Source organism: Xenopus tropicalis, chromosome 3 (genome assembly GCF_000004195.4).
Source record: "Xenopus tropicalis strain Nigerian chromosome 3, UCB_Xtro_10.0, whole genome shotgun sequence".
Taxonomy (NCBI): domain Eukaryota; kingdom Metazoa; phylum Chordata; class Amphibia; order Anura; family Pipidae; genus Xenopus; species Xenopus tropicalis.
The window spans coordinates 91,362,888-91,389,476 of record NC_030679.2 but is presented as its reverse complement, the minus strand read 5'-3'; the positions used below and the strand labels follow the sequence as shown (position 1 = coordinate 91,389,476).

General features: G+C 41.3%; 1 protein-coding gene across 7 annotated transcripts in view; it reads right to left on the bottom strand.

Moving 5' to 3' along the window:
• The window catches only part of herc1 (HECT and RLD domain containing E3 ubiquitin protein ligase family member 1), a 138,826-nt gene that overhangs the window by 16,201 nt on the left and 96,036 nt on the right, over nt 1–26,589 (bottom strand). For all 7 annotated transcript variants that reach the window (XM_018092387.2, XM_018092388.2, XM_004915969.4 and 4 more), the window contains 15 exons: nt 26,140–26,267; nt 25,189–25,301; nt 20,161–20,361; nt 19,004–19,134; nt 18,259–18,458; nt 16,847–16,958; nt 15,791–15,937; nt 15,472–15,573; nt 13,794–13,967; nt 12,302–12,595; nt 12,001–12,066; nt 9,612–9,737; nt 9,192–9,330; nt 644–825; nt 360–515 (listed from right to left, as the gene is read on the bottom strand). In XM_018092387.2, the coding sequence (XP_017947876.1) occupies nt 360–515; nt 644–825; nt 9,192–9,330; nt 9,612–9,737; nt 12,001–12,066; nt 12,302–12,595; nt 13,794–13,967; nt 15,472–15,573; nt 15,791–15,937; nt 16,847–16,958; nt 18,259–18,458; nt 19,004–19,134; nt 20,161–20,361; nt 25,189–25,301; nt 26,140–26,267 (2,271 nt within the window). The remainder of the gene's footprint in view (nt 1–359; nt 516–643; nt 826–9,191; nt 9,331–9,611; nt 9,738–12,000; nt 12,067–12,301; nt 12,596–13,793; nt 13,968–15,471; nt 15,574–15,790; nt 15,938–16,846; nt 16,959–18,258; nt 18,459–19,003; nt 19,135–20,160; nt 20,362–25,188; nt 25,302–26,139; nt 26,268–26,589) is intronic.

The following is a 26,589-nucleotide window of genomic DNA, read 5'->3' as shown; positions in this document are numbered from 1 at the left end:
CCCTTTGCCACCCTCCCTTACCTATTCTTCCCATCCCCAAATAATGGGGATGTAATTATATATAACTTTATGTACCATTGGTAAAATTGTTATGTAACATGTCATTCTCAATAAAAAAAAGTTAAAACATAAAAAAAAACAAAAAAAAAAACCAGACAATGACAGACTTACTTTATTTTAACTGTAAAATAATTTTATGCCTTTTTACATACATTTTTCTGTATCTTGTTAGCATATTCCTTAAAATTATTAATGGAGGGACACAATGAGGGAGCAGTCACAAGAGACAGGCCTTAACCATGGGAAGAATTACAGTCTTTACACAGTGACACAAGAATTAGTGTAAAATCTAAAATTACCTGTCCGATATGAAGTCCTTCCAAAGCTGTTACGCGTTCTGGCAACTTTTTATTTGATGTATTTCCCAAACCCAGCCTGCCATAGTCTCCATTGCCAAATGTAAACAACTTTCCATCGGCAGTCACGACAGCTGAATGCTTGAAGCCACAGGACATCTAAAGATGCCATAAAACAGCAGTAATTGACCAGTTGCACAATAATTGTGTAGAGTATACATTTTGGTTTGTTAAGGCAGCTTATGACACTGCCATCCTTGCTTAGATGTTGATATAGATTTCTGTACCTGAACCACCTCTTCCCCCTGTAAAGCTTCAATCTGCCTTGGCCTTCTTTGACGGTCACTGTTTCCATGTCCCAGTTTGCCATAATCTCCATCTCCCCAGCTGAACACTTCTCCACTCTCGGTTAGTGCCATGGAGTGTCCATCTGAGCCACAAGATGTCACTAGTTGTGTCACCACAAATCCTGTATTAAAAATTTTTTTTTTTAAATAAAGCTAAATTTAAACAAGACACTGCAAAACATAGTACTACTGAGGGGATATACACAGTATTGCACAATATGTGGAGCAGTGCAGAACATAGCAGTAGTCCTGTCAGCAGTCATTTGGGTTGTAAGCTGTGCGGGGCATATTAAATAAACATAATTACGGTATGTTTATACTAATGTATCCCTGTGTGTACTTTTCTACATTGTAAGACTGCATAGTGTTGCATATCCCTGTAGCTTTTTATAAAGTTATACATACAAACATATGTGACAATATTTTTGGCTTTGGAAAAAAGTACAGGTATGGGACCCATTATCCAGAATGTTCATTTTGGATCTCCGTACCTTAAGTCTGCTATAAAATCAGTAAAACATTAATAAACCCAATAGGATTGTTTTGCATCCAATCAGGATTAATTATATCTTAGTTGGGATCAAGTACAAGGTACTGTTTTATTATTACAGAGAAAAAGGAAATTGATATAAAAAATCTGAATTATTTGATTAAAATGGAGTCTATGGGAGACAGGCTTTCCGTAATTCGGAGCTTTCTGGATAACGGATCCCATACCTGTACTAGCATTTGTAAAGGTTGTCAAAAACAGCCCTTACTCCTTTAGTCAGTGTGTGCACATTGTATAAAGGTAATAAAACAACCAAGGATGGCTCATTATTGGGTAGACCATGCATATACATCTGTCTTGTTTGTTAAAAGAACTACACAGAATCTGCAGCCTTTAGTGAAGCGATGCAAAGATAACCCTACTCCTGCTTTATGGTGTCTTCACCATAAGGCTCTCTACATATGAAGAAAATGTTTGCAAAGTCTGTATCAGCTTACTTCATACCACAGAAAAAGTTAACAATCTCATGCACATTTCTCATAATTTCCCACCTTGACTACTGTAATTTCTTCTAACAAAACTTTCATCTACACGTGGAGGGTATGTGACATGTGCAAATGTAAAGGTACAACATCATTTTCAATACGCCAACTATTAAACTGGTTCTACCGCAAGCCAAATTTCCATTCAGTTTACAGTTCCTAACTTATAATGCCAGGAGTGGATGACTGCATGAATAAGAGGAATGCCATTGTATTAACTATACAAAAACAATGAACAAATGGCTCCCTCTGGTGTAATTCTCCACATAACATGATGTAAACTTTTAAAAGCTTTTTGAAAAGCCACCACTTCAGCCAATTTAAAAACCTCCTATCTATATCAAGAAGCTTTAGTTTCTAGGTCAAATCTATACAACTAAGGGTGAAGACACATGGGAGTTACTTAGTAGCAGCTACATGTCACGGCTACTAAACTCCAGAAAATACCCTGTCATAGACAATACTGAGAATTCCCTCTGCTAAAACACACGTTAGTGGATCAGTAAATGATTAGCATTGTCTATTTTAGTAGCCACAACCAGTAGCTGCTACTAGTAGTTCTGTGTGTCTTCACCCTAAATGCCCCTACACATTCCATTGCTGCGCATCAATATTTTCTGCAAATAGTGATTATAGGGGTAATTTATCAATGGATGAGTTTGATTTTTTTCTTCAATTTGAGTATTTTTGTGTTTGCAAACTTGAGTTATGGTTTGAAAACTTGAATGTCTGGTATTAAGTGCAAAAAAACCTAAAAACTCGAATGTCCAAATTCACCATGTACGGGTGTCTATAAAAGTCAATGGGAGTTGTCATAGGCCATATTCTCAATCTCAAATTTTTCGAGTTCAAGCTTGTAAACTCAAAAAAATCGAGATATTAGAGTTTTTTATTCAAATGAGTTTTCCTTATTAATAAATAAGCAACCATTTGATATGCAAGTTTATTCAGTTTAGAAAAACAAACTCAAATTCACAAACTGATAAATAAACCCTTATGAGTTGCTTTTAGCACAGGACAAGGAAAGCCTCACCATAAATGTTGCCCATCTGACAGAATGCATAAAAAGGGGATTTTGTGATACTCACCGTTAAATCCTTTTCTCTTACGACGTCTGTGGGACACAGGGACCATGGGGTATAGTAGGTACCAGCAGGAGGCAGGACACTAGAATAGGAAGAAGAGTAAGAGGCCCCTCCTTCCTGCTACTATACCCCCCGTCACTTCCTGAGTGAGCCAGTTTTGTCAACAAGATAAGAGACAGTAGAACCAAGCTATACAGATAGGCAGAGAACTTTCCAAAAGGGAACCGCTTCCGGGGGGAGGCCCTGTGTCCCACAGACGTCCTAAGAGAAAAGGATTTAACGGTGAGTATCACAAAATCCCCTTTTCTCTTGCAGGAGTCTGTGGGACACAGGGACCATGGGGACATACCAAAGCTGTCCCGTTTAGAGAAGGGTGGGAGAAGCGGTGTTAGGCAACTGAGACGTGCCGTGTCATACTCCCGAAAGAGTGGGATATGCTGCCTAACTCATATCCGCGAGTTTGGGTAAGTAATGGATAGAGGACCGTGTGGCGGCCGTGTGGGCTTGTACGGCTTAAGTCCTGTTCCTGAAGATCCACAGGTTGCCAAAAGTGGAATGAGTTTTATGCTGAGAGGCAGTGACTTCCCTCTGGTGATGCATGCTCTGCGGACGACATCCCTAATCCGGCGAGATATTGATGGCTTGAGAACCCTTCTGGAGCCCAGACGGCGAGTGAGAGGGCTGCCGATTGATGTATGAGCTAGGTTCGGAATAACTAGAGGTTTTGTGGCCGAGCCGGTCAAGGGAATGCAGGGTCGCTTCGGTGGCATGAGATAGTAGGGGACAAGGAGGAATGGGGATATCCTTGGTCGGAATGAAGGAGGAACCACCATGGGGACAAGTTGGGAAGAATTCTTGGTGCCGCTCATTCTGTGTGGCAGGTCCCAGGGGGGTACGGAATCGCGGAAGGGAGGAATAGCCACGGGACCCCCCTGTCGAAGGGTGGCTGTGTCGTGCAGTAGCCGGTTGTGGTGGAAGAGGGCAACAGAGGAGAGGTTTGGGACTTAGAGGAACCCTGGGAGGATCCAAGTCTGGGCAGTGGGAAGGACGTACCCCAGGAGAACGGGAGAAACCCCAGACTGATGACCAGAGTTGCGCCATTCCTTAAGAATTTCCAAACGTGGTGGTAGGTTTCCAGGGTACCAGCTTGCGGGCCGCTCCCTTCGTATGGATGACGTGTGGTGAAATTTCTCTAGACTTTGGTGGTAAGAATGTAACAGCCTAGCTGTCAAGCTTGGGAAGCTGGATCAGGGCGATGATTCGTACATGGAGGAAGAGTGGGGATTCTGGAGAAGGTGCCAGGATCTGATTGCTGGGAGGCATCGTCGGTGAGCCCGGCCCTCCAGGCCATGAGGCGGCCACTAGGATGACTGTGTGTCTCCGCCTGCTTTTCCCGGTGACTCTGGCAGAAGAGGAAGGGAGGAGCAGGCATGCGTTTTGAGGCCCCCTTGGACATTCGGGCAGCTGCCCTTAGGACTAGGGGGTCACGATACCAGATCAGGATTGTCGAACTTAAGGTTCCGATGAGGGGCCATGCAGTCCACTTCTGGTAGACCCCATGGGTCCACCATGTTTTGACGCTTTGAAACTTGGGGCCATCTCCTGGATCCAGTTGGTGCTGACTTAGGAATCGGCTGCATGGCTCTTGGTCTGTGGATATGACCAACTGAGAGTTTGGTGGACTTCTTGGAGGACTTGTCGAATGCGCTGGTTGTCGTAAGACATTGTCTGAACCAGCTCGGAGGCCTAGTCTCCTTGGGGGTGATGTGTAGCCAGGCGGAGTGTTCAGATCTCCTGAATGTGGATCGGGTGCTGTGTTTCCAAGGCCGACCGGGTCCCTGAGCCAGGTCTGGTCCGGGGCTACGCTCCACCCCTCGGGGTGGAGTCCGAGGCAGGAGCCGTAATTGTGGCTCCAGAAGGGCCCGACCCTTGGCTAATGAGGTGTGTTGAGGCCTGCACAGAGGGAACTCACATCTGGTGTAGGATGGTGATCCTTGCAACAGACTTTAGTAATTCTGCAGATCTGGGATGTTCCACTGCCGGTGACGTAGAAGAGACTGAGTGGATGGAACTGTGGGAGTAGTGCTGCCTCTGAACCCAGTGGTCGCATGGGTGAGGTGCAAAAAAAACGGCATGTGGGAGATTCATGCAGAGCGTCGATTGAGTCCAAGGGGAAGGCAGTAGTCCGGAGATTCTTGACTGTAGGACCCCTGGTTCCGGGGGCCCTGGTGCTATCACCCTCGGTCCAATGAGTCATGGTGATGGCGAGGAGTGCTGTCGTTAGTGGTAATCTCAAGATGTTTGGAACATGAAGGACCTAGATGGCAGACTGGACAAGGGTTCGAGACCATGTTGCAGGGATACTATCTTGCGCATCTTGGAAGAATAGAGGCTGACTCCTAAGGAGCGTGCATTCCAGGTGGATGGTCATGCTGGGGAGGGCCTGTTGGTGTGGTTGGTAGTTTTCCTGCCGGTAGAACTAGGAGCAGTTGGAACCGGAGCCTAGCCAGGGAAATCTGTGAGGGAACCTGTGAGCCCTGGGGATGAAGAATGACCATGGTTGGAGCTGCGTAATGGCAGGCCGCTACCAAGAGAGCCGTGGGCGGCTAAGCACTTGTGCGTACTCAAGGGATACTTGCATGATAAAATTGGGAACCCAGAAATAGGATCTAAGGAATCCCTCCGTTCTCATGTTCATGGAATCCTTGGAGGACCAGGAGTCAGGAGCTGGGAGTACCAGGACGTCCCTTCTCGACCAAGCTTTGGGAAGGAGTAACAGCGTTGGAACGTCGGCTGGCCTGAAGCCATGATCTGCTGATCCCGGTCAGACTGACCAGGATCGACAACTAGACCAGTTGTTCATGGGATGGAATGTCGAAGTATCTTCTTCTAGTGCTTGAAGAGAAGATGGGAAGGATCTTGGGCTTTGTCTCGCCCCCCCAAGATTCCGTGGCCATAAGGAGATGAATGATCCCCATGGAGGCCGGAGCATGTAGGGACTTGTGTCCCTAATCTCCTCCTGGGGATGTGACACTTGATGCTGAGAAGAACCCGAATCAGAACCTGATCGGTCCCGCCTGTCCGTTCTTTTCTCCAGGCGGGCGGCCAAACTTGGAATGCCAGTGGAAGCTGGACAGCCCATGGGAGGGGTTAGTACCGAGGGTGAACCTGTGTAAGAGAATCTTACATCACTACCGGATCAGGAGCCGCCCTTGTCTCTGAGGAGGTAGGGGTTCCCTTGAAATTGTGGGCACAATGCGGTATAATGCCTGGTACAGGAGTAGTAAGGAGCCTGGAAGGTGATGCTGCAATTGGATTTGGTGCGGAGCCAGCGTAGTGCCGGTCCGGTGCAAGGGCAGTGGCAGCGCAAAGCGATTCTGGAGCCGAGTGTAGAGCCGAGACAGTGCCAGGGCAGTGAGTACCGTGTAAAGTACCGTATTAAGTACTGTGTTGTACTGTGGCAGGGGAGTGTCAAGTACAGTGCCAAGTACCGTGCCAGTATGCCAGTACTGTGAAGGTACAGTGCCGGTATGGTGTCAAGTACAGTGACAAGAAGTCCAGGCTTTGTGAGAACAGAGTCAAGCCTGGCAAGGTTGTGTAATTGCGGTGCCTGGTACAGAGTCAGTACAGATCCAGTACAATGCCCAGGACAGTGCCCAGGACAGTGCCCAAGGAAGGCTGTGTAGGTACAGTGCCAAGTACGGTGTCAAGCATGACCAGGTTGTGTGTTACTGTGCCAAGTACGGTGCCAAGCATGGCAAGACTGTGTGTCAGTGTCATTGCGGTGTCAGGTAGGGTGTCAGGCCTGGCAGGGCTGTGGGATTACGGAGCCAAGTACAGTACCAGTACAGTGCCAAACATGGCTAGGCTGTGTAAGTACAGTGGCAAGTAAGATGCCAAGCTTGGCAAGGCTATGTATCACAGCGTCAAGAATAGTACCAGTACAGTGCCGGGCATGGCAGGGCTGTGAAGGTACAGTGCCAATAAGTGCAAGGCACAGCGAAGCTGTGTGTCGCAGTGCCCATTGCAGCGTTAGGTGCAGGGTCAAACATGGAATTTCTGTTAATTACAGTGCCAAGTACCGTACCCATACCGTGCCGCGTGGCAAAGCTGTGTAAGTACAGTGCCAGTACAGTGCAGAGCATGGCATTATGCGAGTGCCAAGTACAGTGCCAAGTACAGAGACCGTACTCTCCGGGCTACTGAGGCTGTATCAGCGTAGAGTACCATGCCAAACCATATACAGTGCCAATGTGCAGTAGCATATACAGTTCAAATGTGCAGTAAGATATACAGTGCCAGCGTGCAGTAGCATAGACAGTGTCAACGTGCAGTAGCATATACGGTGCCAATGTGCAGCAGCATATACGGTGCCAATGTGCAGGTAGGAACCTGTAACCTGCAGGCTGCTGTGCAGTCTCTTTACCACAGCTCTATATGAGCAGATGGTCGGGATGCTGCTAATTCCTAGGGAATAATGCCCAAGGACTGCCTAAGGTCTGGGCCTGCTCTGCCTCTGCTCGCACCCCAACCCCCCCACGCCGCGCGCTCAGGTACTGTCCCTCCTGGTATGGCCTGCGTGTGCACCGGTGGTCCTTGGATGGTGCGGGCAGTGGCTGCGCTAGACAGGAATGCAGAGTCTTCCCCAGGGTAGGATCTCGGTCCCGAGCAGGGCAGAGCTGCGCCATGCGGCCCATTTAGGATGGCAAGCGGTTCCAAATGGCGCGAAGGAGAAGCATGTTCAGGTCGCGCGCTGATGTCATGGGCACGAAGAAAAGCCCTGTGGAACGCAAATGGAATGCATGGGAGGCGAAGAGGGAGAGTGGAACACGGGGAGCGAGGCAGGCTGGCAGGCGAGGTAGGCTGGGCAGATTTGGCAGGCTAGGCATAGGCTGACCTGGATGTCCTGAGGTCTGGCACACGCAGCACTGGACAGCTTCTGCGCTCACCTGTGGAGGCAGGTATTCCTGACTGGCCCGCTCCAAGGGAGGCTTACTGGCCCCAGTGTGCTTAGTCCCGCGTAGGGGGGAGCCTGTGTAGGAAGCCCTTGGTGAGGCCCCTGTAGGTCAACCCCTGGTGCCAGATTCAATCTGGACGAATAAATTCAATGGAGGATGATAGAGAGAACCTGTCTCCTGAGGACACTAGAAAAAAACTGGCTCACTCAGGAAGTGACGGGGGGTATAGCAGGAAGGAGGGGCCTCTTACTCTTCTTCCTATTCTAGTGTCCTGCCTCCTGCTGGTACCTACTATACCCCATGGTCCCTGTGTCCCACAGACTCCTGCAAGAGAAAAGCATACACTTACCCAGCATCTAAATTCTGCACAATATTCCCTGAAGCTCTCAAAGGAACTGGGCACAGCACAGAAGGGTGTTGCATACAGGGAGTAGTGCAATTGGGACTAAGACCAAGACTGTGGTGCCTGCGCAGAACATCCAGTTTCGGTCTTTCAGCACACAAGAACACACTACAACCAACAAGATCTGCAGGTTCATCACTAGGTGGCGCATGCACCAAAGGAATTTAAGGTCTGGAGGGTAATGTGAACAGAATCAAGATGTCGCCTGCAATCTGAGAGCAAGGAGGATTTTCTTGGGCTCTTACATTTTAAAAGTAAGAAGATTTCAGGAGTAATAAGGGAGCGATTAGCATGAGGCAGGGGTGGACTATTATTAGACAAAGTGCATGTTTGCGGGCTTTCCTTGATCTTTAATAGCATTTAGACATAAATATGTCAACCTTATATTCTGTATATTGTAAGCTACAGCACAGGATTTGGCGCCAAGATACAAAAAACCAAATCTATGTATTTTAAAAATGAATGTTTATTAAGTGGATGTGAATCAGAGCTCCTTTTCCTCCCATTTGATCTTCAGTTGCAAATAGGGTTAACAAAGATATGGTGCCAAGATACGAGAAAACCCCCCCAAAAAACTTTATAACCATTTATTTTAAAAATGACTGTTTACAAAGGGGATGAAGTGGAGCTAGTCTTGCAGGGTATTCTAATGTTAACTTAATAATTTATTTCCCATTTGCTCTTTGCAAATAAGGTTAACAAGGATTTGGTGCAAGTATAGAATGCAGCTTCATGAATATCATGGCATATGATACATGTATGTGTCTAAAGGCACACCTGAAATACCCACCATATAAACCTCAAATGTAACCACTTTGTGCTACTTAGCATTTCAAATTTAATTCCTGTAATTTTAGAATGGGCCAGATAATGCTTAGACTTGCTGACATATGGAGAATGGAGGTCAATACCTTGTGAGTCTAAAGGTTGCTGTACTTCTTCACAAATAGAATACAATTATGTAATTTGTACAAGCCCACTATATAAAAATGGCAGTTGCACTCATTTACCTTGCAAGGCTGAGATAACAGTCAATACATGGAGATCATCAGAGTTGCCCTGTCCAAGCCGGCCATAACTACCTTCTCCACATGCCAAAACAGTGCCATTGGCCTGAATCACAAAAGTGCAATTCTGTCCACAAATAACCTAAAACAAACAAATGTTATGGTGCGGAAACTCAAAAGATGAAAAATATCCACTATCTACATCCCAAACATTAATCAAAAGTTACAGACATAACTTGGAGTACAGAAATCTATGCCCATATTGATGTGCTGCCAGAGTGCTTATATCCATGGCTTTACAAATAAAGCACACTTGCTCTACACTACATCCACTGTAGCAGTTTGATGCAAGAACAAGAGTGCCAGCAGATTTCTATAAAACATTAAAAAATCTAAAAAATAATATTAAGATTAAAAACTTACCTGCTGAGCCTGGGAAAATGAGCCTGCGCCTGATGGAATCATTACATTTCTGCCAGCTTCTGCCAGTTGTCCATGTCTTCCTGCACCCCACAAGAATACATCACATTTACCTCCAAGGTGCCAATCCTACATTGAAATAGATTGAAAAAATACATTTACAAATAATGTACACTGACAAGATCAAAGTAAACTGATTCACTGCTGTGGATAGAACTTGTGAGCAATAACATGGACTCTTTACTATGAACTATTTACCCTCATTACATTTTTTATTGTCACTCCTGGCTGACACCCCCCTCCCCCTGCCCTGTCCTCCACTTTAATATCTGCACTGGTCACAAGGTGTTATGGAGTGGGTTTGTTGGCCACTTCACTTCTCTTCCTTTATGGTGATGATTGAGGACAGTAGTTAACACACTGGGCCTAAACAATAGGTCAGCTTTCAGTGCAAATGCTTCAGTGGGGGCAAAGTGATGGAAGTAGGGAACTGTGCACAGTGGGTAACTGTTACAAATTCATACTAGGGTTAGTTCCCCTTAAATAATTAGAGCTGCACCAAAGCCAACATTCGGATTGGGATTCAACCAAGATTTGGCCTTTTCCGGCAGGATACATATCCAGGCAAATCCACATGCCTGGTCACACCAAATACGAATCCTTAAAATCACTTGACCTTTTGTCACATAAACACGGAAGTTGACATTTTTTCGCATATACAAATTAGGATTCAGATTTGGTTCTGTATTTGGCCAAACCTTTTGCAAAGGAATTGGGGTTCAGCCGCATCCTTATAAATAATTAGGAGCGATATGGAGACCTTTCTTATCTTTGGATAGGTCTGGTGGATCATTAAATATATAAAATATATTTTGGCTGCAATTAAACTGTACCACAATTTGTATTCTAAAAAGTTGCAATCATAGATATTCAACACATAGTAACACTGTAGATGCATAGATGGAGTTTTGCCACCTACATGGTTTTATCCTAGTTCAATTACCATCAAGTATTGTTTTATAATTTTTATAAAATAGACTCTATGAAATGCCATTTCCACATTTTAGAGCTTTCTGGATAATGGGTTTTGGAAAAATAGATATATAGTGCTACTTATATGGTTCACAGAACAAAAATAACCCTCATAAGCTGACCCACTTGATTTTAGGACTCGCACACAGGTGCACTTCTAAGGGCCCTGGCACATGGGACATGCATTACCGTGGGTGAGAAAATGTGCCCAGTTTCTGTCTTACTCGCAGTAATGTAAATCGCTAATGGGAAGACTTATGTTGAGCAAAGTAGGGATGCACCGAATCCACTATTTTAGGATCAGCCAAAACTGAATCCTTTGTGAAAGATTTGGGCGAATACCGAACCGAGAATCTGCATATACAAATTAGGGTAAGGACGGGGTAAAAAGAACCGTGTGCATAGCATGCAGCGAAAAACTTTCAAATTCATGACAAAAAGTCACATGATTTTAAGGATCTGGGTTCGGTCCGGCCAGAGGCATGGATTTGTCTGAATCCTGCCGAAAAAGGCCGAATCCCGAACCTAATCCTGGATTTGGTGTATCCCTAGAGCAAAGCAGCCCAAAGATTCCACACAAGGCACTTCAAGCTTTTACAGAAACAGGAAGCAATGTGTAAGTCTACCCACCAGCAATTTTCATCGCCCACAGCAGCACCTACCGCAGGTAACAAAAACATCCTGTGTGCATTACTAATTGTGCATCCCAGTATGACTAACTGGATTTGCATTTTGCCCACTTTAGAAATAACCAAGCACCACATTGTTATATATGACATATCAAAGACCATACCTCCCAACATCTGGAAAATGGAAATAGGGACAAAAAGAAATGCTGCCATTTTTGCAACCACAACCCCCACTCCCATTTTACAAGATTTGACAGGTTATTAAATAATATAATATTATTATAGAACTTTGAACACATTTCTGAGATTTTTTATGTGTTATTACAGTTTTGTCAAAAAAGGTGAAATTGGCCTTTAAGCTGCAAGTCTCAGTTCCCCCAAGAGACCTGTTTAGCTTATTAGTTACAATTGTATCTCAGTGTAAGTGTGACTTGTTAACTTTCTGGGTGCTCTGTCAAAAGCCCACTTATTTAATTAAGTCTGAGAAACAATGTATCTAAGTGCAGGTGAAGCTTGTTAAGATTTCTGGACTCTCCGCCAAAAGCTACTTTTTAATTAAGTTTGTATCTTTTTTAGGGTTCAGTGCAGGAGATCAAAGGGAAATGAGGGACTTTTCAGTAAGAATACAGGACTGCAGGTTGAGCTGTTAAAAGAGGGACTGTCTGGCGAAAAACGGGACAGTTGGGAGGTACGAAAGACTGCAAAATAATACAATGAAAAGGAACACCCACCTCTGGTTTTGAAGTAGCCCAGGACATTATCTGTTCATCTGTCCCATTGTTCCATTTGCTATTATCCTGCAAAGAGAGAGTAAAGTAATTAATTTAAATACTTTTTTAAAACCTGTTTTCCAATGTAATGTGTTATTAAAAATAGGCCATCAAATTTGTCCAAACTGCCCACTGAGTAACAATAAAACAGATCTTAAAAGGTCACCAAATAATTCAAACGAGAAGGGTACCTTCTTATAGGTCAGTACTAATGTGAGACTGCAGCCATGAAAGGTTAAAATTAGGTTAGCTCATTACATACCATTACAAGTTTTAGTTCTTCTTCAGGTACTGGCTCTAGGTCAGGAACAGTAAAGCATTCTGGAAACTGGGATCCTCTAGCAAGTGCCTCAGCAGCCTTAATGGTTGTAGAGAAGCACTCTAGCCAGACCCACTCTGTGGGATTCCAGGAGGCAGGGTCTGGGGGTGATGGGTAATGGTGAGGAGGTACAGGTGGGTTGCAGAGGAGCCGGTCGAGGTTTAGCCCTACAGCTAGAGATGCTAGGCACTGCATGTAAGGGCTGTGAACCAGCTGATCCCCACACACTACATGGGGCTGTAACAGAAAAAAAACAAGGTAAGAGAAAGAAGCTTACATTTATAGTCATTTGGTATGTTATAGATAGAGCAACCAATCCTAATTATTGCTTCAACTGGTCATCATTACATATTTTTTTTAGCTTTTTATTTTGCTTATTTTCAATCAGCACTTGAAAAGTCTGACTACATGGCAGTCATTTAATTGTTATCCCTACTGCTTTCTATTCAAACCCTTCTGTCTTCCATTCCGATTTACATCCAACTGCCTGGTTGCTAAGGTAATTATGCCTTAGCAACCAAAGCACAGATGAAATTCCAATTTGAGTAAACAATCTGACTCATGTCCTACTACACATATATAGTTACAATATATACAATTATTGTACAGCAATGAAAACATAATCACATAGAAATAAATATGATGTGTGTGCTTATTTGTCAGGAACAGGTAAAAGAGACATTTAGGGGCTGATTTATTAAGCACGACAGGTTCGAAATACAAAAAAATTGTATTTGTTCATACTGTGCATATTGTTTGCGACTTTTTCGTACTTTGCGACAAAATCATATTGTCGTGCAGAGTACGAAAGTTTCGGATTCATTCAAGCTTCGGTATCGTGACTTTCCTTGGGCCAGGTTGGAGCTGCAGAGTGCCATTGATTCTTCTAAAATCATGTACAGAAGGATCAAAGTCGGAAAGGTTTTCCCGCCATTTACGATCGTTCAGATACGAAAATGTTGTGACTTTCAGATCGCCAATACAATATTACTCGTACAAAAGATAAAGAATACACAGAATTAAAATTTGCCAAATATATTGTTGGTTAGATGAATCAATGATATCACTGACCCTCGTATTTGTTATAAGCTCTAAAGTATTTATGATCCAACTGCAGTTGTGCTCCCTATGACTACTATAATCCAAATCAGATTGTGAGGATTGGTACAAAGCTCATATTTTTGATGCAGTATGTTGCCATGGTACACAGAACATGAACATTAGTGACGTTCAGTCTGACTGCCATAAGATCACAAACAATAGTTAAAATTAAATTCTTTGTGCATACACACAGATTTCATAGGTGAAAAAGTGGAATTTCTATTCCATCTTAATTGTCATGTAGATACAGGCAGCAAATTTTGAGGTAAAAAGAAAAAAAAATAATGGGAGCCAGGCAAACTGTGTGGTGGGTGAAAAGATTTGAGAGAGTTACCTTCTCGTATGCATACTGCTCCTGAAGCATGACAGGTAGGCGCTCCAGGAATGTTTGCATGCAGGGGGCCATATTCAGTCCCACTATTCCTTGCTGTTTCAGTGCTGTTCTGCATGTTGCTAAAACATGATTAGAGGACAACCACTCTGGTGTGAAATTCACCACCAAAACATCCTGGAAATTAAAAGAAAGGGTAACTAAACAGGCATCATTAAATATACCTTTTTATGAATAGTATGACATGTGGCCCATGTTTGTGACATTAAAACCTTGCTTATTATATTGTTTATACAGATGAGATCCATTCACCTAAAAACATACTCAGACATGTGAAATCCCCAGATTCCAATAGCATGTTGCATCCTCAGCAGCTGCCTACCCCTAGTTTCAACCCTGCCTCCACAACCCCCCCCCCCCCCCCCCCAACAAATGTGCAGCGCTAAAGAGGTGAATATCTCTTTAGCTGCACATTTTTGTTAACTATTTATATGGCAAAGATGAAACCCATTCTGCTGTATAAACTGTCGTTTTAAAGGACATGTAAACCCCACACAAAAAATGTCATCAGTGAACATCCTCTTTGAAATCTTTAAATACCTGCCACTCTAGGGGGCTGATTTACTAACCCACGAATTCGAATCCGAATTGGAAAAATTCCGATTGGAAAACGAACATTTTGCGACTTTTTCGTATTTTTTGCGATTTTTTTCGGCGCCTTTACGACTTTTCGGAAATTATCGCGACTTTTTCGTTACCAATACGATTTGCGCGAAAAAACGTGAGTTTTTCGTAGCCATTCCGAAAGTTGCGATTTTTTCGTAGCGTTAAAACTTGCGCGAAAAGTTGCGCTTTTTTCGTAGCGTTAAAACTTAAAAGGCGCAACGTTTTGCGCAAGTTTTAACACTACGAAAAAATCGCAACTTTTTGCGCAAGTTTTAACGCTACGAAAAATCGCAACTTTCGGAATGGCTACGAAAAACTCGCGTTTTTCCGCAAAAATCGTATTGGTAACGAAAAAGTCGCGATAATTTTCCGAAAAAATCGCAAAATACCGATCATTACGAAAAAACCGCAATCTGACACATTCGGCCCGTTCGTGAGTAAGTAAATGGGCCCCTAGGTGTTTAAAGGTTAATAGTAAGGTCGCAGCATGCCCTTAAAGGAACAGTAACACCAAAAAACAAAAATGTATCAAAGTTATTAAACTATAATATTCTGCTGCCCTGCACTAGTAAAAGCTGTGTGTTTGCTTCACAAAGACTTCTATAGTTTATATATAAACCCTGACATGTAGCCATGGGTGAAGCCATTCAAACTGAAAAAAGGAGAAAAGGCACAGGTTACATGGAAGAGAACAGATGAACTCTGTAGAATACAAAGGTCCATTATCTGCTAAGTAACATTTGCCTTTTCTCCTTTTTTCCAGCTTGAATAGCTGCTATTTGGTTTATAAAAATGTGATGGGGCTGGCAAACAATGGAGATATATGCAGCACAAATGATGCAGTTTGGGTGGGGGAGATGTTCCTAACCTTTAAACATGGTAGGAAAATGTAGGGTTTTCAAGTCCTTTGAAATAATAAGCTAATAACTTACTTTCAAAATAGTGTAATTCCTCAGTATTATTTAGTTTGAAAGACGGTTCATTTTTAAAACTCCTGTTAAAACAAATGACATACCTTAGATCGGTTGGAACAGGCAGCAACACCAACATCAGGTATCCAAACTGTAGTTGTTACAGCTCCTGAACCAGTAACAACTGATTGTAAGACTGAACCATCCTAGAAAAAGAAAAGGGTGGTTAGATGGCGTGCCATTATAAGCCTATGGTATTCTGGTTGTGCCCACAAGTACTGGAGAGCTTAATGTAATGTATCAGCTTTTATCATAAGCGATATCGAACTGCCTCTCACCAGTTATTAAAGGTGGATTTATACTTCCAAATGCTCAAATGATTCCAATAGTATGGCTTACAAACAAATGTATAGAGGAGCTCACCTTTAAGGACCAAATGTTCATAAGTCCTCCAAGCCCTCCAGAGACCAGAGCAAGACCATCATGACTGAATGCCACTGTACGCACAGGTGTGATGTGACCTCTCAACTTAAAAACGCATCGCACATATTCGACTTTTCTGAACATCTCCTGAAAAGGAATCTGGCTATTAAAAACTATAACAGACACAAACAGAAATGGAACCTAAAGTAATATACACAGCTAACTGGTTTAAGAGTAAGAAGTTAGTCACCCTGAGGAATCTACTGTAGTTTCATCTATATTATTATTTCTCAAATTCATAAATATTTCAGTCCTAAAGACAAGCAAGAACTGAAAAATCACATGGACTCCAAAGTATTTCAACATGCCTGTCATATGTTGTCTCGTGGAACAGTCAGCTCTGCGTGCTAGAAAGCTATAAATTAAATCGCTGTCTGGGCAAACATAGTAAAGGAAGTTAAACACAAAAAGATATGGTTGTTGGGCGAGGTCACCATATCAACAGATCCTCTCTCAATTTGGTCACCCAAGTGGTCATTTTGCCCCTGGGCCAAATAATGCATCATTATAGGGGCCAATACAGCCTTGCTGGGAGGTTTCTAAACCTGCCACAAAATCTCACACCCAGAGACCAAATTTCTGTCAATGGTGCCCCCTCTTCCCATACATGGTTATATAAGGAACCATCTAGATTGACCAAGTTAGCAGTTAAATCAGATTGTGTATAGCCAGCTATCCCTACAGCCACTGCATATTTGCAAGACACACAAGGAACAATGCTAGGTTTGCTATTATTTCTAGTAACTTTAAATTACTCAAACTTTAATGGTCAGTGACCATCACCTTACTTTAACAGAGTGACTTAACTTGAATAAATAGGAATCCCTGAAGCCACAGGAGTGACACAAATGCAAATCCCATTGAAACTACATTTCCCACAATAAATCAATAGAAAAATAAAATAGAATGCATTGCACAAAAATCATCTGTTACTGATCCAAGGACGTTCCTCATATGTTAGTAAAGATCATTTATAACAATGTTTTACTCACGGACCTTACTGATGGCCTGCTCTTTCCAGTCATCAGATGCAGATGATTTGGGCTGAACTCCTTCCTGTGGAATTTGGGGAATTATCCACACACACACTAAGCCACTTTGACAACCCCTGAAATGGCATGTATAACTATAAGATTAGGACAGAATAAGAACAGTTGGATCCACACAATAAATGTATGCTTTTGTGTCATTAAATTGTATTACACAGAATCAAATTAATTACTATACTCTCTAACAAACAACAACAGCCTTAATTTTGACCACTGTGGTCTGTAAAATTTACAACATTTAAAACCTAAATTTACTTTCTACATATTTTTGTTTATAAATATTCTCTGCCAAAATGCTCCGATGAGCATATCGATAAGCAATCGAAATCTTGTCCCTGTCTGCACGCTGTCAGTGGGAGGCTTGTAGCTCTGATAGGAAGAAGGCATCGCTACCCAATGACTAGAAAAGTCTCCCACCACGCACAGCTGAGAACATGCAAGGCAATTTTATTTTTACTTTTTTTGTAGAAAAGTATCATCAGGGTCGGCCAGCCTTCACACCCATGGAAGTACCCAAAAAAAATACCATTGCCTCCCGTTCATTTAAAAGAGAAACATGAGGAAGTGCTGGTTCTAGTGGTTTTTGGCCTTAAATAGTTTCATGTGCCATCAGCCTTTGAAATGTTAATTTCCTGGTATTAAAGGAAAACTATACCCCCAAACAATGTAGGTCTCTAAAAAAACATATTGTATAAACAAGCTCATATGTAAAACCCTGCTTCATTTAAATAAACCATTTTCATAAAAATGTACTTTTTTAGTAGTATGTGCTACTGGGTACTCCTAAATAGAAAATTTCCATTTTAAGTATTTAGGGCCGCCCCCTGGGATCATAGGATTCACAGTGCACACAAACAAGCCGAGGCACACATACATGCTAGGCCACATCAGCCAATTAATGGACAGTTCTGCCTTTTGCTTCCACACTACTTCCTGTAACAGTTAGAGCTGCATTATTTCTGGTCATGTGATCTCTAAGGGAGCACACAGCCCATCACTAAATAGAGGCTTAAGGGAAAAGATGTAAAAGGGCAATATTTTCTGATATATATTCCAGTTTGGCAAGATTCTTAACATAATATAAACTATCTGTTGGTTAAGTATTCATTTTTGGAGTATAGTTTTCCTTTAGTGACCCAGAAATGGCCTCAGGCAGCATCAAAGAAGTTCAAAGCAAATAGTAAGAAGAAAAAAAAAAAGTAATCAGATACAACTCTATCAATCATTCATCTGGCATTAATGTTTGACTTACCTATTAGGTAGTAGTTTTTTTTATACTAAACTATATCTAAAAAAAAAAAAAAAAAAAAAAGAACATATATCCTGTATAATGGTTTCCAAAGTACATAAAATCCTTACGTTCCCAGCATGAGTTGTGGCCTTTCCCCATTTCCGACTAGACTACACCAGGCAGCAGTGTTAACAAGGGATGGGTGAGAGAGGCAGTAGAGGGTTTTCCAGCTAAGTCCAGATTTCCCCCAAAGTTTCACAGTTTCCTCTTTTGCACAGGTCAAAAGCATCTGGCCTGTTGGATCCCATTTCATGCTTACAATCATGTCCTAAATGAAAAAGAAAAATCTAAGGATATGTAATATTAAGAATATTACTTCTAATTTAACACCCTGTGCTTTAACATGGTGCTCCATATTTACTAATATTTTTATTGAGTTATGTCAGCATGTTGTATTAAGTATACTTTATTTTACTTTTACCTAAAAGCAAACTATAGATGGAGCTGTCAAATTTAAAAACCGTATACTGCACGTCCTAAAGTATCCAGGTACTGGCCAGTCCAATGCATCATTTCAAAACTAAAATGATGCTGGCCAGTCCAATGCATCATTTCAAAACTAAAGGTTTTGAAATGATACTTCTCCTCCTTTTGCCACTTTTACAGCCTCCATTCCTCTGGGAAAGGCTTATCCTCTAGAGACAGTGCAGGGAGCTTGGATTTTTGTTATTAAAATTTTATTTTTAAAAATACATACCCTCCAGACACTAAAAGCCTAGTACTATATTTCTGGTAAAATATCTGACCATGACAGATAATTTAATAAGGTGTTTCACGTTGTGCAGAGAGCAATACCTCCACAGAAGTTCTTACCTTGTGTGCATCAATAATAACAATTCCTGCTTTTTCAGCTATGTCTCGATTTCCAATTAGTAACTTCCCATCAGAATACCCAACTGCAAATGAACGATCCTCACTATACCAAGCGATGCAGGTAACTGCAACTGTAAAGCAAAATTAAATAGATAAAACAATCACAAACACTACAGAAGAAAGAAAGAATCAGATTATTCACCTAAATGACCTTCATTGCATTAGGATACCTTCATCACAAGCAGTTAACACATTCAAACACTAAAAAAAAAAATCCTTTATCCTACAACTTCAGTCCAAATGTTAGTTTTAGATGGTTGCAGCTAAATATACGATAAATATCTGAACGTTCATCGGAAGAAGATTAAAATCTGAACATGTATTGCCACCTTAATGTTAACATGAACATCTTTATTAGGGGTCCTGAATAAATGTTCGACTGCAAACGAGTATCCTAAAACCAAAATAATATACAAATGCCCATGTTCAAAAATATGTTAAATGGCTGAATGCATCACAGAAGAGGCCAGTTAAAGATTGCATCTGCAAAAAGAAGAGACTCTATGGTCACAGTGGCCAGAATTTTTTGTACAGTCTGTATGAGTAGGTTCTCAGCTCTGAGAGAATGGTAAGAAACTATAGTTGCTCTGTGGAACCGAGTTGTTTGGGGAAAAAAGTTCTGTTTTGTTGGACAAGCAATTGTTTCTTATTTATTGGTGAATTTGGCCATAATCAAACAGGATTCCCTGGTAGCAAGGACTGGCTACTATCTGCTACCCTACCCTAAAGATTCGGGAGTGAGGGGAAAGCTGCATAGGGAACTGTAAGTGTAATTTTTAATTGGATTGTGTTATCTAATTGTGGCTGCTGATCCTCTAAAAGGGCCAGATTCTTTGTCAGAAAGGCTGCCAATTGCTTTACTGAGGAATCAGATTTATGAACTTTCATTTCTTCTGTCTAAACTTGTGTGTGCAATAAAAACACAAACAAGGTTCTGTTTGTAACCCTGTGTACCTGTCTCTTATCTGTGCAAAAATTGCTGCCACTACTACCAAAAGAGTAATTCTACCACAGTATCAAGAGAAGAAATGCTAATATTAAAATGACTACAACAGTGACTGATCAGTCACTGTTGTGCATATTAACTTCCCACATACCTTCTTTTCTGTAGCAGTGCTCCAGTTCCATTCGTTGCATACTTGATGCATCTGTAACCTCAATGAGCCCCAGAGAGCCATCCATTCGTCCCACCAACAATGATTCAGGAGCATCACTGGTCCATGCAGCCCCAGAATTTTCCTCTGGCCATGTGAGGGCTGAAACCCAGTGAGGCTGTGCATCCACTAGACCTTTTCCTCCTACGATACAGAATTATGCATATTAAGGACAAGGTTAGACGTTGAACCTATTTGGGAATCTGTACTCTAACCCACAAGCATTCATTACTCTCAGTAACAAGGTTAAAGAATAATATTAACCCAGTCTACTTTACTTTGTAGGAGATGGTCTGTATGCAACAAACACTCTTCTTAACATGGGCAAAAATCTGGCAGATGGACATACATTTGGTTACATGCTACCATATATACCAATAAAAAAAAAATCTACCAACAACCACCAACATATATAAAATGATACCATCCCCTTTGGCACAGGAAATACTGACACAGGACAATCTCAATTCTACTAAAACTGAGATTTTCAAAACAAAAGACTGACATAACGGAGCAATCTACCCTTTAGCCCAGGGGTCCCCAACCTTGTATACATATGAGCTACATTCAAATAGAAAAAATGTTAGGAGCAATACAAGCATGGAAAAAGTTCTAAGGGTGCCAAATAAGAGCCATGATTAGTGCTTTGGTATTAGGTAGCTCCTTTGTTGACTGGCAGGCAGTACACATGGTTTTCATGCAACCAAAACTTGCCTCCAAGCCAAAAATTTAAAAAGCACCTACTTTGGGGCCACTGGGAGCAACATGTTGCTCCTGAGCCACTGGTTGGGGATCACTGCTCTAGTCAATACCATGAAATAACCTTTCAACTACTTCATAGATCTTTCTCAAGCCCAGACTGGAGAGATAAAATTGGTCTCATTCCCTCCAACAAATGTTTAAAGAAGTAGTATACCCCCTTGTTTAACATAAATTCAAGTATACATCTTGCCTATTGCCTTAAATCTAGTTTTTTAATGTATTTATTTTTAAGCTAAACAGGGCAAGACAGGGAAATTTTAAGAAACTCCATGCAACTTAAATAGTTTGATTAGCTGGCACAAAACCCCCTGCATGACAGACTCCTGCTAACAAAACAGTAATTCACCCCCCCAGGAATCATGCCCCCCTCCAGTTGCACCAAAGGCAGCTGCCTATCCTTCCTACCTATTTTTGCTGATGACACTAAATTGTGCAAAACTATAAGTTCCATGCAGGATGCTGCCACTTTGCAGAGCGATTTGACAAAATTGGAAAACTGGGCAGCAAACTGGAAAATGAGGTTCAATGTTGACAAGTGCAAAGTTATGCACTTTGGTAGGAATAATATAAACGCGAACTATCTACTGAATGGTAGTGTGTTGGGGCATCCTTAATGGAGAAGGATCTAGGGGTTTTTGTAGATCACAAGTTGTCTAATTCCAGGCAGTGTCATTCTGTGGCTACTACAGCAAATAAAGTGCTGTCTTGTATAAAAAAGGGCATTGACTCAAGGGATGAGGACATATTTTTGCCGCTTTATAGGTCCCTGGTAAGGCCTCACCTTGAGTATGCGGTGCAGTTTTGGGCTCCAGTCCTTAAGAAGGATATTAATGAGCTGGAGAGAGTGCAGAGACGTGCAACTAAACTGGTAAAGGGGATGGAAGATTTAAGCTATGAGGTTAGACTGTCGAGGTTGGGGTTGTTTTCTCTGGAAAAGAGGCGCTTGCGAGGGGACATGATTACTCTGTACAAGTACATTAGAGGGGATTATAGGCAGTTGGGGGATGCTCTTTTTTCCCATAAAAACAATCAGCGCACCAGAGGTCACCCCTATAGATTAGAGGAACAGAGCTTCCATTTGAAGCAGTGTAGGTGCTTTTTCACGGTGAGGGCAGTGAGGCTGTGGAATGCCCTTCCTAGTGATGTGGTAATGGCAGACTCTGTTAATGCCTTTAAGAGGGGCCTGGATGAGTTTTTGAACAAGCAGAATATCCAAGGCTATTGTGATACTAATATCTACAGTTAGTATTACTGGTTGTATATATATAGTTTATGTATGTGAGTGTATAGATTGGTTAGTATAGGTTGTGTGCTGGGTTTACTCGGATGGGTTGAACTTGATGGACAATGGTCTTTTTTCAACCCTATGTAACTATGTAACTACCCTTACTAGAAAAAAATCATAACAATCAGTTTAACAAAAACTATGTTTTCACACAGATTGCCGAAAAACTACAACTAACACAGAAATATATATATATTAGGGTGATGCCACACAGGGCTGATTTGTAGCCTGCAGGAAAGGCCAAGAATCAGCCTCCTATCTTGCCTGTACCTGGAACCATTGTTATGGCCCAGGTGCAGGCGATGGCCATCGTGGCTGAAATAAAAGAGTTTGCATTTCAGAACCGATATGTGCAGCATGTTCCTGCACCCAGGCTAACATAATGGTTCTAGGCACAGGCACGGTAGAAGGTGGATTCTTGGCCTCCGTATTTCCGCAGACAGAGAATCGGCCCTGTGTGGCATCAGCCTTAAATATAGATATACACTCTTTCCCCATACACCAAATGAATGACATTTTAAAATTTTCAGAACACATCTTGGTACAACAGAGAATCTCTGTTGCATCAACATCACTTGATATGTGTCAACATCACTTGATATGCGTCAACATCACTTACTAGAGATTGACCAGACACAAATCATAAAAACAAATGTCAATGGCCCTATTTCTACAAAAAAGCAAACAGGATAAATCGATAATTAGAAACCTTAAGAAAAGCACTGAATAACTGAAATTGGCTGAAGTAAGATGACCATGGTTGGCCCTTTACTGGTTATACTGACAGGAAAATTTAATTGTGGTGACTGGCATTTCTAGATACTACATCTTTTCCATCTTTCTCAGGCTGACTTGTTCATGTATTTTGCTAAATAACATTCCCTTTATATTGTGATTTCCCAGTTATTACCCTGTTTCCCCGAAAATAAGACACTGTCTTATATTTTTTTAAGCTCCAAAATATGCACTAGGTCTTATTTTCAGGGGATGTCTTATTTTTACATGAAGAAGAATACAGTACAGATTTATCGCCCAGCCCTAGGTGGGTGTCTTATTTTCAGGGGGTGCCTTATTTTCCGAGGGGGGTGGAAAATCAGGGGGGTGCCTTACTTTCGGAGGATGTCCTATTTTTGGGGAAACAGGTAGTATCTTTTTGTCTCATTAACTTTAAAGTTTTGACACGTTTGACACATTAAATATTAGCAGATTCTAGTAGGCCCACTTTAGCTGGAGTATTTGTTATGTAGTATATGTAAAGCCCAAAGCTATACATGCAGTCTTTGTAACTGCGGGGTAAATACACCAGTACATTTTTATACTTTCAGGACAAACCAGAACAGAGCAAGAGTAAGGGAGTGCCAAGACAAGTGTGTGACTGGACTAAATGTATCTGGCTAGAAATTGCTTCATTGTTTCCTGCGGTGCAGTAAGCCTTTTATGTCTAGTTCCTGCTCAAGAAACAATTAACCATTTCTGCAGGCAGTCCTTTTACTTCTGTTCATATTTTACGCATAGTAGACCTGATGAAAATATTTCTACGGTTCTGTTCTTCTACCAGTGGTTCAACACCAGGGAAAAATCACTTAACTAGCACTTAACTAGTGTTACTGTGTCTGTCAAACTGGCTGTAATACTTGGCATACAATGCCATTCTTTTACTTAAGTGCTAAACATGACTCCTGATGGCTTGGACATAAAATAAATAAATATGTAATATGTTACAAATATATACACAAACATACTGTTGATTGAAGTTATATAATATATCAGAGGTGTACTGGGCTAAAGGAACAGGAGCTTCCCAGTAGTGTGTCTATTTTTATTAAAATCAAATGCAAACCATCTCACAGGAGACCAATGGGGAAATTGCTTTTATCTTACGCATAAATTCTCTATAGCTTGCAAAGCTCAAGAGACAAATTATAAAATAATCTCAAGGTGGTACAAATGCCCCGAAATTTTACATAAGATTTACCCCACGGTTACGAATCAGTGCTGGAGATGCGGAATAGACATAGGGACCCCTTTGCACATATGGTGGAAATGTTTAGTACTGATCCCATTCTGGGAACAAATATTCAAGGTTATTAACTCCTGCACAGGCCTAGACCTGAAACCCGACCCTTTGATAGGCATCCTCTCAATCCTCCCAGGTTCAGTTACCAAATATAAAAGGTCCCTCTTAGGCTTCTGCTTGGGGGCTGCCAGGACAGTGATACCACGCCACTATCCCCCCAACTATAATTGAATGGGTTAAAGAGATGGGAAATGTAATGCGGATGGAAGAACTACTTAGTAATGTCCAGGGGACACCAGACAAATTTGTCTTGACATGGTCCCCATGGGTTATGTTCCTAGAATCTTATAAAGATAAATGAATGATACCGGACTAGGAGCACTACTAAAAAGCAGATTTATATGAAAAGGTCAAACGTTAACTGCTGGAAACGATATGAGGTTAATAACGGAGCGGCTGAGCGACTGAGCACTTCCAAGTTCTGTTCCCCTTATTATGGATATTCTCTCTCCCCTTTCATTCTCTGGTTTTTGGAAAAAGTTATTTCCCTCCCCCTCTTTACCATTCTTTTTTCCTTCAGTACCATATCAGACAACAACAGGGTAATATTGACAGCAACAGGAGACAACACTGTCACAGCTTAACTAAGTATAATAAATACTAAAAAGCTATTGTAAATAATCTTGTTAAAGCAGAATATTATGAAAACTGGTATAATATCACGCATGATTGCAAATAATTTAAGTATATTTGTCTCATCTCAATATATGAAGTGTCTATTACGCCTATAGTAAAAAGCGGTTTAGTTCTGATATGTACTGTATAAATACAAAACTGAAAATAAAGAATATACAAAAAAAAAAAAAAATCAAATGCAAACAATTTTAGCACATGAAGACATTCATACCATTGACCTGCCAGATGTTTATGGTCTTCTCCAGGGCACCAGCCAGATACCTTCCACTGACACTCCAGCAAATGAGCGATAAGCTAGGGTCAGTCTCTTCAGTTGATCCCTCCCTGAAACACAATGGTTAGCATGACTGCAGAACTATAAAAGAACTAATTACATTTTATTTTACACGAAAAAGAAAAAAAATGCAAAACCCCCATGTATGCTTAATTATTTTATTTTGTGTAGACATGCAGAGCTTTCTGTGCTCTCCAACAGTGTTTCTAAATGTAATGAATAAGCAATCCTTAATATAATTATCCTTAATATAATTAATTCTGTTTTTCCAGAAAAATGAGCCACTGCCTGATGCATGATTGCAAAATTCAAAATATATATTTTGTTTTCCTGTGGTCCCATTCTGTGATCCCAAGGTAGAGCCTTGATAATACTCTGTATGAAGAGACACATAATGACATACTTTCCTCCTAAAATGGATTGTTCTTTTAAAGTGATACTGACACTAAAAAACTACTCTTTAAAATATTACTGTAAATGGAAAGTTACCTATAGGTTATGATGATCGTTCATTCTTAGTAATTATTAAGAAGTTATAGCTTCTAATGCTAATGGACTACCACTGCACAAATGTAAAAGCATCACGCAAATAATTTTATGGGAAAATGAACAATAATCTGAAAGACAATATGACTATGAAGATTTTCATTCATCCAGGTCATAGTATATCTAGTATAAATAAATCTAAAGCAAGTGGACTTGTTAAGCAATCATTGAATATGCTATAATTGACAACTTCTCTGATATTTTCTTACTGTTATGCTATGTTTTGAGAAATAGGGACTGACCTGTAAGAGGAATATGAACACAAGGACTTTTATTATAATATACAATTAACCGTATAAAATTGAAAGCAGGCAGTATCAAAAAGTAATTGGATGTACGCACATTTTGTGGAAGACACATGTCTGCTGTAGTGAGTATTGGGTTCTGGATACATTCCAAACTCTAACAGTCCCATCACTCCCACTTGTGGCTAAAAGGTCCTTCTTAGAACACCACACAGATGCCGTTACCTGAAACAAACAAAATCGAAACAACAATAAAAAATGCAAAGTATATTTGTGCATATGTAAATACTGAAGATAATTTTTCACTTCTGGATTATATGTTACAATTTGAATATTAAAGGGGATTTTCACCTTCACACAATAGTCAGAAGAAAAACATTTTTGTAAATCATCTTTATTATTTTAATTGTTTTGAAGCTACAAATCATATATGCTGTGGATTAGTTCTGATTAACTTCCTATAGGGAAGCTTGCAAGTTAGTGTTGACAATCCATTCCAAAGAGAGAGCAGAGCACAGAGAGTTGAAGAGCTGATCCACAGCTTATA